Source organism: Crocodylus siamensis, chromosome 7, assembly GCF_052110815.1.
Source record: "Crocodylus siamensis isolate JL-2025a chromosome 7, ASM5211081v1, whole genome shotgun sequence".
Lineage (NCBI taxonomy): Eukaryota > Metazoa > Chordata > Crocodylia > Crocodylidae > Crocodylus > Crocodylus siamensis.
The window spans coordinates 71,224,755-71,237,185 of record NC_143401.1 but is presented as its reverse complement, the minus strand read 5'-3'; the positions used below and the strand labels follow the sequence as shown (position 1 = coordinate 71,237,185).

At 50.2% G+C, this 12,431-nt stretch overlaps 1 protein-coding gene across 1 annotated transcript in view; it reads right to left on the bottom strand.

Moving 5' to 3' along the window:
• The window catches only part of CFAP46 (cilia and flagella associated protein 46), a 159,419-nt gene that overhangs the window by 118,297 nt on the left and 28,691 nt on the right, over positions 1 to 12,431 (bottom strand). The window contains exon 11 of the mRNA XM_090058073.1: positions 4,789 to 4,979. Within this exon, the coding sequence (XP_089914199.1) occupies positions 4,789 to 4,979 (191 nt within the window). The remainder of the gene's footprint in view (positions 1 to 4,788; positions 4,980 to 12,431) is intronic.

The following is a 12,431-nucleotide window of genomic DNA, read 5'->3' as shown; positions in this document are numbered from 1 at the left end:
GAAAGGGAGGGGAAAGGACTGCTCTCATATTGACTGTGTAGCTGGCCAGTGACTATGATCCCTCCCTGAGGTCCTTTCCAATCCCAGTGCTCTAGGGAAAGGATGGAAAAACAACATAAAAGGCACCATTGTTTAAGCTAGCCAGCTTTCTGCCTTGGAACATAGCTCAGTAACTGTCAGGTGCCAGCAGCTCAGGAGCATTAGACAATGAAGGTTACTACTACCATTGATTTGAATTATTTCCCACTTGCTAGCCTAGCAAGTGGGATTCCATAATACCTTTTGCCTTCTTCTAGATCCTTTTATTTTATTATTATATTCATTGATTTATTCTTTTCAATTTTATAATTATACTGGATATTACACTATAGAATTTATATAGGAAGGAAGATGCATTTATATTTTATTTCTATACATTTAAACCTTGTGGCATATACATACATTATAGAATTTATATAGGAACACAGATATATTTACATATTTTTATAAAAACAGGACACTATGAAACACACAGCCTTCTAGGTACAGAAACTCATGGACTCAATATAGACATTGGAATTCTGACACACTACAACCTGCCAATCATTTGACTCCCCAGGTACCTCTGCACGTTTGCCTGCACTCCTATGTTCCCCTTCCTCCCCACCCCAGCTTGTCCCTAACCCCCTGACACCTCCATTTCCATTTTTACTGACTGGCTTTCTTGCCTGCACTGCATACCAGCCTCTAGCTTCTTAACTATTCCTTCCATCCAGGAACAGCACCAGATTAGATTGACCCAAAGGAAATAACCTTGTCTGCCAGTGCCATGTCCTTTGACCAACACCCCTAGCATGTGACTGGAAGGATGCAGGGCCCTGGGCACATCTAAGCCTCAGGGCTAGGGCTGGCAGGGAGGGTTCTCTGGCAGCTGCTGGAGAAGAAGCTCCTGTAGGAGAGGAAAGAAAGGCTCTGTGACAGTTTGGCTGCCTGAGATGCTGCTGGTGCTACTGTGCTGCTGCTCACTAAGTTATTATTATACCTGTTGTCATTTAAAGTGGTGGACTGGACTGAGGCCGTAAGGGAGGAAGAGGCCTTATTGGGGCACACTACCATGTCATGTAGAGGCCCCAGCACCAGTCAGGGTGCGCCTTAACATACACAGTGTCACCCATGTGACAAATGTTACTTGTCAGCAGCTTGAGGTGCAGTTTCCCAGAAACCCTTGCACCTATATCCTTGAAACCTGGCAGGCTTCATGGCTTCAGCAGGGCTACCATGCCTGCAGTTTTCACCCTGCTGTGCCTTAACACACACACACACACACAACATGATTTTGCCTGTCAGCAGCTTGAGGTGCAGTTTCCCAGAAACCCCTGCACTTATCTCATTGAAACTTGGCAGGCTTCATGAAAAGATTTGTTCATTAAGAACCAGAACTCAGCACCCTACAGTTTCCACTGAAGCACCTAAATAATGTGGTCAGATTTTCAAAAGTACTCTGTCCCTACTAGCTCCCATTAGACCATGAGGTATTAGACATTTGTCACTTTTTACAAGCATAATGCCCAGCTCTGTGTCCATGACATATAGGTATCTGACTGGAAATGAAACTCTTTTGAAATTCCAGCCTGAAAAGTAGAGAGTTAGACCATTCTCAGTGGTGACAGGAGACAGAACAAGGAGCAACAGATTCAAGTTGGAGCAAGGGAAATTTAAGTTAGAAATTAGGAAGAATTTTGTTCACTAGTAGGGTAGTTTCATAGTTTGTAGGGTCGGAAGAGACCTGAGCAGATCATCAAGTCCGACCCCCTGTCATGGCAGGAAAGAGTACTTGTTGACAGGAAAGGTGTTTGTCTAGTAAAGCCCCAGCAAGGTGTTCTAATAAAACACTGGAACAGGTTCCCGAATACGTGATAGAAGCTCCATCCTTGGAGGTTTTCAAGACCCATCTTGACAAAATTTTGGCTGGGATGGTCTAGTTGGGGCTGGTCTGGCTTTGAGCAGGGCACTGGATTAGATGACCTCCTGAGGTCCCTTCCAACCCTAACTTTCTATGATTCTAGACTCACCACTTTCAAAAATCTAATGCTAAGTTCCTGTTGATTGCAGCTGAGCAGGTCCAGTGAAACAACAGGGTTACACAGGTGCCATGAAAATAAAATCTTATGTCATCATGGTTTCACTGAAAGCCTAGATATTGCAATCTATCAGTAAGTAAATGATAAGAGAGGTTATAAGAGAGGGAAGAAAGATACCAGAAGACTAGCACACCTTAACTGTTTGCTTCACGCTGATAACCTGAAGTCACTTTGAAAGTGCAGACAGAAGTGACAACTTTCACCTGATCTGGCCCCTGAAAGCACTGTACAGCCATGACAAAACAGGTGTGCATGACTGCAGAGTGCTTTAAAAGGGCCCGATCCCATGAAAATCTGAACTGTCATTGAATGAGGATTCAGCTGCAGACGCTCTAAAATGGAGCACCCTCAGTAACTTGTGCCTGGGTTGACTGCATCTCAGTCCTGCTCCAGTGCTGTCTTCAGAATGGGATGGCAGGGAGGGAGCAGAGGGAGTTCAGTCTGGGTTTTTTTCAGCTGGTCCTAGAGGGTAGGGCAAGTGGATTGGAGCCCTCCACCCCCCAACGCAGGGGGAGGGCTCCAGTCTACTTGCCCAAGCATCCAGCATTAGCTGGGGAATTCCCAAAACAATCTCCCTCCACTGTCTTTCTCCCCTCCCATCCTGAAAACAGTGCCAGGGCTGGGAGAGGGGAAGGGGCATTGCTATGGAGAGAGCAGCTGCAGATCTATACAACGGCTGGATTCTCCAACCCCCGGGACCTAACAGGAAACTTCTGTTGGGTCCTGGGGATAGTTGTAACCCATAACGCTTCCTGTTAAGTGCCATGAGTTACAATGGGGAACTGCTCTTCTGTCTGTGCCTTGAGGCTAAGTTCACTGATAAACAGTGAAGCCTGACTGACATCACTGACCATGGCTATAACAGTGAGTACTATTACTACAAATCAGCATATAACTAGAGAGCTTTGATGAAGGGAACAAATTAAAGTAGACCTCCAATGACACAGTGTCCAAGCTGACTCTAGAGGACTGTCTGCTGATCCTCACTGATATTCTTTCTATGGCTGTAATGTGTAATAATTGCATGAGAATCATTAAAGTGGTTTTTACACCAAGTGCATGTCTCTTCAGAAGTTATTATAATAAAATATTAATGCAACTTTAATTGAAAATACAGTCTTAGTTTTTACATTTTTAATATTCTTGTCAGTAACAACCTATTTTCCTGTTCAGATGATAAACGATACCCATTATTTGAACAGCTGTAATATAGAAAGGTATAATCTTTGTTCTCATTAGCTAACAGGTTGATTGTAAGCCCAGACTTAAAAAATGTACTTAAGTACATAATTAACTTCTGGCACCTCAGTACCTCTACTTGAGTCAATTGAAGTTAGTGGGACTACTTGGATGTCCCAAAATTAAGTACATCATTAAGCACCTTCCTGAATCAAGCCCTAGCATAGGAAGAGTTAACTTCTAGCTTTCATCTTATATTTTATCTGTATAAGTCTCCTGCAGCAACAAGCATTCTCTAGTTGTGTCTTATGAACAGTTTTGGGACTTGCACAATATTATGTGTGTTCCCAGGCAATTATATTCCTGGACCTATACCATGCCAGAGTGCAGCCAACTGAACGTACACAGTAAGGAAAAGGAGGGCAAGCATAACTATTTGGAATGCAAACTGCATAAGCATCAAAATTGCAATTATATGGCATTCTAAGTATCATGCAAGTGCATGATGGGGAAATAAGATTTAACCCAAAACCTCTCAGGATGATATCATAATTACTGCAAAAAAGCAGATGGCACTCCTACTTCTTATTTAAAAAAATCTAGTCCCGGTATGGTCTTGGAGGACCCTATGCAGCAGGATTGTACTGTTTAAGCTTGCTAAGATATATTTCTCCAACTATTCAGTTGGTCTACTAAAAGATATCAGATTGACGCAAAGAACCTTGTCTGCCAGTGTCATGTCCTTAGACCAACATGGCTGTAACCTACACCCCTAGCACCTGCCCCGGTCAGCTGACCAGAAGGAGGCAGGGCCTGGGGCACATCTAAGGCCCAGGGCTGGGGCTGGCAGGAAGAGTTCTCTGGCAGCTGCTCCATTTGGTTTGAGGACCACCAAGATCTGGGAGATGGTATCCCGTTCAGCTTTGTTAAGGGGGCTGCTGATCCCAATCTCCCTGAGCAAGGCCATCTCAAGGATGGCCTTCTGTCACACAGTCAAACCCTGGCCTCTTGCAATGATAAAACACTAAATATTTTTCCTAAAAAGAGAGGTATTCATGCCAGAAGCCAAGCTATATACCAACACTGTTAATGACCTTGTTTTTATAATTTTCTCATGTAAGTTTGATTGCATGTAGCACTCTTTACTTCCTATCCTAAATTACGGTACCACTGTATGTCATGAAATACTTGTGACATTTCAGAATGCAGAGGCTTCATCCGAGTAGTGAATAAGGATACACACACACACACACACACACACACTTTCATGTCCTTGAAAAAACATTCCCATCACATTATAAGATATGTGATAGGTATATAAAGGAAGGATATTATGTACGTATAATAATATTGTGATGTAATGTCCTACTTAAAGATTATTTTTCACTTGTGTTGTATCTATAATTAACATTCAGTCTTTACATTTGCTCTCAAATTAGGACTCTCTCTCAAAGTAACAAATAAAAGTTTACACAACAAAGTAACTCACCTGTCAATCTTTTCTAGGATATCAGCCACAGAAATCAATGGCTTTTTTACATGTTGAAGCAAATTGTGTTGTAGCAGTGGTAGGCAAAGATTCCACTGAGTTGCACAAACAGCCTGAACAACATTGGGGTCTCCCACTCGAACTGCATGTTGCAAAACTAGTTCAAGTCTTCTTATCACTTTCAGCTGAGTCTGTACAAATTAAAATAAATTCATAGTGATTTACATATAGCACAAAAGATTTGCTATATGCTCCTATAACACACTATTTTAGGGAGTCTTTCCAATAGAGGAAAAACAAAACACAACACTGATACTGCTGACTTATCAAACTTCCATGACATTTATTTCATGATGCATCATGCAAACAAATTGTTTTAAAAAATATTGTAAAATTTAAACAACATCAGTTTAGGTACTTTGTTCTGCTAAACAGCCATTCCCAGTCAGAAGCCTGTCTGCCTACCCCTCCTGCCTATGATAACAGATAGTCACTGTTACATATAACTTCTAAGCCCTGTCTTTAGTTCCTTAAACAGATATTAAGGCAGGGGTGGGCAAAATACAGCCCACAAGCCGGATCCAGCCAGCCAACTGATTGGATCTGACTCATGGGGAACACTGGCCAATTAATTTGATCTGGCCCATAGCTGCCCATATAACACTCTAAACGAGTCCTACATGAGCCATGCTCCAGCCTGTGCCCCCCTGCCTAGCCCTGGCCAGTGTGCACAGATTACCGATGGGGCTGCTTAGGGTGTGGCTGCAGCCACCTGAGTGCTGCTCAGTTCCTCTTGCCTCCAGTGGCTGCTGCTCCTCCTGTTCCCGCTGTGCAGCTCTGGGCTAGGCAGGCATCTCCTGCCCCAGGGCGCAGGCTCCAGCTCCAACTCTTGGCTGCCTTCTACCCACTCCACAAGACTGAGCCAGATGGGCAGAGTGGAAGGGTGAAAGGCAGCCAGAAGCTGAAGCTGGAGCCCTGTGCAATGGGATAGGAGCCACCCAGCTGAATTTTCCTCCCAGCCTGGAACAGCACAGCAGGAGGAGTTACCACTGCAAGTGAAGAGAACCAAGTAGCACCGGGGCAGGTGCAGCCGCACAGGGAACTGCTCTGCTGATAAGCTGTGCACAGTGGCTAGGCCTAGGCTGGCAGGTACAGGCAGAAACACAGTGTGGGCTGCTAAGGTGGGACATGGCCCCATGTGGAGCACTGCAGGAGCAGCTGTGGACCAGAGCGCCTGGGCAAGCTCTGCTGCACACACACCCTGCCCTGTCCTCTCCTCCCTCCCCTCACTCTTGGTCAGCTCCTAGGACCTAGTGTCCAGGCAGCCTCATCCACGTGCCCTGCTTCACATGCACACATGCACCCCACAGGGCAGGGGTTGCCTCATGACCCTGCCCCATTATCCTGGCTTCATCGGCCCATCTAGCTCCCAAATACTGATCCCAGCCCACCCATGGCCCTATCCCACATACAGAATTTAGCAAGTTGTTCTGGTGGCTGGGGTGGGGCGGGGATGCTGACCCAACTTGCAACAGCTCATCCAAACTCCCCATGGAGCCCCTGGGCCCAAATAACTGCCCATTCTTCTATTAAAGTCTGAGCCTGGTGTAGGAGGAAAAGAAGAAACCTTATCGGTGAGGTTTCCATAAGCATTTAGTATTGGCTTAACTCTACGTCAGTTGACTTTGTGCCCGCCGGGATTTATTCACTCTGTAGGGTACCATCCTTTTGATGTCGCCCTGCCCCAGGACCCTTGAGGGTAGTGCGGGTGTTCTTACTCTGCCTCACCGCCCCGTTCTCGCCTGCCATGTCTTGCTGTACCTTTGATGGTGGGGAGTCGTCTAGTGAGTCCCTCGTAGCCCGGGTCCGACCCAGCGGGTGTACATGGGGCTCCAACCACCCCTGCACCCCGGCCTCACACCACCTTCAGAAGCGGACCCTAAGGAGGAGACACGTGGCTCCTCTTGCCCATCTGCAGCCTCTCCCTATACCTATCCCTTATACCTAAAGGGTCGAGCCTCTACAATTACAGGTTTGGCTCTGGACCCTCAGTCCCTAGGACCTTCGTCCCTAATGGACACGGGTACCCGTGGCTCCGGCGGCGACCCCGCCTCGATTCGGCTCCTCCCTCGGGACCCTTGCCACCCTGCCGTGCCCAGTGTGCACCTGGTTCCCGTGGGTCCTCCTCGACGCCTCCTCTTTCCCGTCGTCTTGTCCAGACGTTGTCCGTCCGCTGCCGGCTCCTGGGAGCTGCTGCTGGTTCCCTCTCTCCTGCTCTTCCTGCTCCGGCCCCTCCTCCTTCCTTGGACACTGCGGGGCTTTGTTCTTCTCTTCCGTCATTGACAGGTCTCCCACTTCAGGGCATCCGCCCCTTCTTCTGCCGTGGCCGCCACTTTTATCTTCGCCAGCTAGAGTCCAGTGCTGACATCACCGGCCGGCCGCAGCTGTATAAACAGCCGGCTCACGAGCCACGTGGGTTTCGCCGGCGTGTCATCCCCTGCTGCAGATAAGTGTCTCATTTCACCCCGGTCTCCGGGACATAACTCCCCCCGCCAATCGCCTTGTGGCGGTTCCCATGATCGTGCATGCCCGTTACCGGTGTCTTCCCGCTGGACCTGCACCTCTCGCTGTCCTGGTTCCAGGATCCACTTGTCAGAACATCTGGACAAGAAATCCGCAGTGATGTTAGTTCTCCCCAGGCGATATAGGATTCGGAACTTAAACGGCTGGAGAGCTAAGGCCCACCGCGTGATACGCGCATTTTCTACCTTCGCCGTGTTAAGCCATTTCAATGGCGCGTGATCTGTCACCAGGGTGAATTCCCTACCGAGGAGATAGTATCTAAAATACTCAACCGCCCATTTGATTGCTAGGCATTCCCTCTCAATCGCCGTGTACCTGGTTTCTGCGCACAGTAACTTGCGGCTAGCATATGCTACCGGTCGATCTATTCCCGCGTCGCACTGGGTCAACACTGCTCCGACAGCTGTTTCAGATGTGTCGGTCTGCAATGAGAAGAGTTTCCTAAAATCAGGGGTATGAATGATTACCTCCTCGAACAACGCACGTTTCAAGGTTTGAAAGCTCTGTAACCTGTCTGCTGTCCACTGCACCCCCCTTTTTGGTGGACCTTTTAGCACCTCCGACAGAGGTGCAGACACTTCTGCAAATTTGGGAACAAACCTCCGGTAATAATTCACTAGCCCTAGGAAGGACCGCAGCTGCCTCAAAGTTTGGGGAGCCTGGAAGGAACGAATGGCCTGGACTTTGTCCTGTAAGGGTCGAATGGTCCCCTGTCCTGCAAGAAACCCCAGGTACTTTGTGTATCTATGGGCAATTGCACACTTTCGGGGCGTTGCTGTCAGGCCCGCCTCCTTCAGTTCCTGCAGGACCGCCCATAGATCTTGCACGTACTGGTCCCACGTCCGAGTGAAGATGACTATATCATCGATATATGCTGCCGCATATCCTCCATGGGGTGCCAGGAGTCGTTCCATTAGCCTTTGAAATGTGGCTGCAGCACCGTGCAACCCGAACGGCATTTTTATGAACTTGTACAGTCCCCACGGGTTCCCGAAGGCAGTCTTGGGGCAGTCACAGGGTCTCAGGGGGATTTGCCAATATCCCTTGGCCAAGTCTAAGGTAGTGATATACCGAGTCGCTCCGATCCGCTCCACTAACTCAATCACTTGCGGCATGGGGAAGGCATCAAACGTTGCTACACTGTTTAACTCGCAAAAGCCTATACAGAGTCGCAGGGACCCATCCGTCTTCTAAATAGGCACCAATGAGCTCCTCCAGGGGCTTCGCGATGGTCGTATTATTCTGAGTGCCTGCATTTTCTCCACCTTGGCCGTCACCTCTTTGTTCCAGTGATACGGCAGCAGCCGCCACCGGTCCTGTATTACCACTCCAGGCGGGGTATGGATGACATGATGCGTGCCCCGTACAGACCCCGGTTCCTCCGAGAATACCGCTTTGAATTCTTCTAGAACACTGTCTACCTCCATCAGCTGCAGTGGCTTCAAGTCCCCACTTATTTGGACGGTTCCGGCGCCTTTACTGTTTTCACTACTCTTCTCTCTGTCTTCCCCCCCCGAAGGTCACCCAGCCTTCCGGTTGCTGCCACTCTCTTAATAAATTAATATGATAGATCTGCTTTGGTTTTAAATGGCCCGGGTGATATACTTCATAGTCTACAGGCCCCACTTGCCTTATAACCTCAAAAGGCCCCTGCCACTGCGTTAACACTTTACTGGTCAAGGAAGGCAACAGGACCAACACTTTCTGTCCTGGTCACAACTGTCTCTCCTTCACACGAGTATCATAACGGGCTTTCTGCTGTTGTTGGGCTTGTTTCAGGTTTCCTACCGCAAATTCTCGTGCCATCTGCACTCGTTATTGAAATGCTTGCTGATATTTCGACCACTCGGGGATGGTCTCAGGGCCCTGTTCCCATTCTTCCCTAAGAATCTGCAGGAGGCCCCGGGGCTGATGTCCCAACACCAACTCAAATGGGGAGTATCCTAACGACTCCAACAGGGCATCCCGTAGCACAAACAGAACCAGTGGCAGCAACAAATCCCAATGGCGGGGGTCCTCTTGGATACACCACCGCAGCATTCTCTTCATCGTCCTGTTCAGTTGCTCGACTAACCCATTCGTTTGAAGATGGTACACCGATGTCTTGAGCTGGTGGATCTGTAACGTCCGACAGACCCCTCGCAACACCCCCGACATAAAATTCCGCCTTTGATCCGTGAGGATCTCCTGTGGGATCCCCATGCGGGCTATCCATTTCACTAGTTCCTCTGCAATGCGCGGCGCTGTCACTGACCATAGAGGTATGGCCTCCGGGTACTGAGCAGCATAATACACGAAGACTAGGAAAAATTGGTAGCCATTGCTGCTCCGCAGTAAGGGTCCCACCACGTCCATTGCTATTCGAGAGAATGGCTGATCTATGATGGGCATGGGTTGAAGTGGGGCATGGGGAGGTCTATCCTCTCTGGTTTTCTGGCACACCGGGCATTCGGCGCAGCGCCGTGCAATATCGTCCCCCAGTTTAGGCCAATAGAACCACCGGGCGATTTTATCTGTGGTCCGCTCCCGACCCAGATGTCTCCCCCATGGGAGTGGCGTGGGCCATACTCCACACGGCCTGTCTACACTTTCGCGGTACCACCAGCTGGACTCTCTGCTCCCGTCCCCCTCTAGCTGGTGTTATCCGATAGAGAAGGTGATGTCTCACCTCAAAGGGGCTTGCAGCACCCGCCGTCGTCGATGCTTGTTGGTCCCCATCCGGTTCCACAGTTCTTGCAGCTCCGGATCTTCTCTCTGTGCTTCCTGGAACTGAGGTCCACTGATGTTATCTATCCATCCTTCCCCGGAGCTCTCCTCTTCCTCAGTCAATTCGGCCGGGCCACTCGCATCCCCGAGCCAACCTTCCCTGCACTTCCATTCCCGTCGTGCCACCTCGATGTCTTGTACCCTATCTAGTACCTTATACAAAGGGGCCCAATTTTGCCCTAGCAGCATCTCGCACGCGAGGTGGGGTACCAACCCGACCACCAGCTCCCCCGATGCTCCATCACCTTCACCCGGGCCTTAACGCGGTGCAGGACCTGGGTGTCGCCATGAAGGCAGGACACCTTCACCGAGTCCTCCTGTCCAACCCCGTCTCCAGACCACAGATCTGCCCGGATCACCGACCGGGCACAGCCCAAATCTAATACAGCTGCCCTCTATCCACACCTGAACTACGGGGCGCTCCCACACGGGGCTCTCATTCGCTGCCCCAAAGCTACAACCCATCGGCTCCCCGCCATTCCCATCTCTGGGGAATTCCCTTGTCCCCTTGGACGTACTCATAGTATTGCCTTTTCCCCAACCGCGGCCGGGACATTCTCGGGCAAAGTGACCCCCTTTCCCGCAATGGTAGCACACCATGTCCCGACTTCGGGGTCGATACCCCATCCTCCGACGCTCGGGGTCCCTCGATACCGACACTGCTCACGGGGTTCCTCTCCTTTCCCATGGGTAGAACCACTCAGAGGTCGCAAAGTCTTCCGCCACCTTTAATGCTTCTTCACACATTGCCGGAGCATGTTGCTTGACCCACTGCTGGGTTCGGTCTTCCAAATTATTAACAAACTGCTCCAGGATGATCTTGTCCACCAGAGCCTCCATCATACATGCCGACAAGTTGACCCACTTCCCGAACAGATCACGTAGCCTTTGGAGGAGTACCCATGGCCTCCTTTCCTCAGGCGCTTTACGGGCTCGGAAGAGCAGCTGGAAGTGTTCTGGGCTTAACTCCAGGCGGTACACTATTGCCGCCTTCACTGCCCCATAATCTTGGGCCTCTTCCTGATTCAGGGACCTATACGCCACCTGGGCCTTGCCTACTAGCAGCGCTCCCAGTTGGCTCGCCCACAGCCGCTTCTCCAAACCTATCGCTATGGCGTGCCGCTCAAATGCCTCTATAAAGGCCTCGGGGTCGTCCTCCACCGACATCTTTGGCATCCCCAAGGTAGCTGAGCCCTGCTGGGCTAGCCACCTCTGTTGCAACACCTCGATTTGGGTTAAGGCCTGCAAATTCTGGGCGATCAAATTGGCGGAACCCATTTCGGCTGCCTGCATCTCTGGTGTCCCGAATCACTGTTCCTGGCCAATGCACCAACTACTGTGCCCGCCGGGCTTTATTCACTCTGTAGGGTACCACCCTTTTGATGTCGCCCTGCCCCAGGACCCTTGAGGGTACTGCGGGTGTTCTTACTCCACCTCGCCGACCCCGTTCTCTCCTGCCATGTCTTGCTGTACCGTCAACGGGGGGGCGTTGTCTAGCGAGTCTCTCGTAGCCTGGGTCCGACCCGGTGGGCTCCAACCATCCCTGAACCCTGGCCTCACGCCACCTTCAGAAGCGGACCCTAAGAAGGAGACACGTGGCTCCTCTTGCCCATCTGCAGCCTCTCCCTATACCTATCCCTTATACCTAAGGGATCGAGACTCTACAATTACAGGTTTGGCTCCGGACTCTCAGTCCCTAGGACCTTCGTCCCTAATGGACACGGGTACCCGTGGCTCCGGCGGCGACCCCGCCTCGATTCGGCTCCTCCCTCGGGACCCTTGCCACCCTGCCGTGCCCAGTGTGCACCTGGTTCCCATGGGTCCTCCTCGATGCCTCCTCTTCCCCGTTGTCTTGTCCGGACGTCGTCCGTCTGCTGCCGGCTCCTGGGAGATGTTGCTGGTTCCCTCTCTCCCACTCTTCCTGCTCCGGCCCCTCCTCCTTCCTTGGACGCTGCGGGGCTTCATTGACCCGCCATTGACGGGTCTCCCTCTTCAGGGCCATCCACCCCTTCCTCTGCCGCCACTTTTATCTTCACTGGCTGGCGTCTGGTGCCAACATCACTGGCTGGCCACAGCTGTATAAACAGCCGGCTCACGAGCCGCACGGTTTTCACCAGCGCGTCGTCCCTGCTGTAGGTGTCTTATTTCACCCTGGTCTCTGGGACAGACTTCAAAGGGAGAAGAGTTAGGCCAATACAGATTGCTCTTTACATAAGCAGAACTCTATCACAGGAATTCACTAATTTCAAAGATCTTAGAAAGTTGTTTATGTGGTAGAAATAAAGCAATTTTTG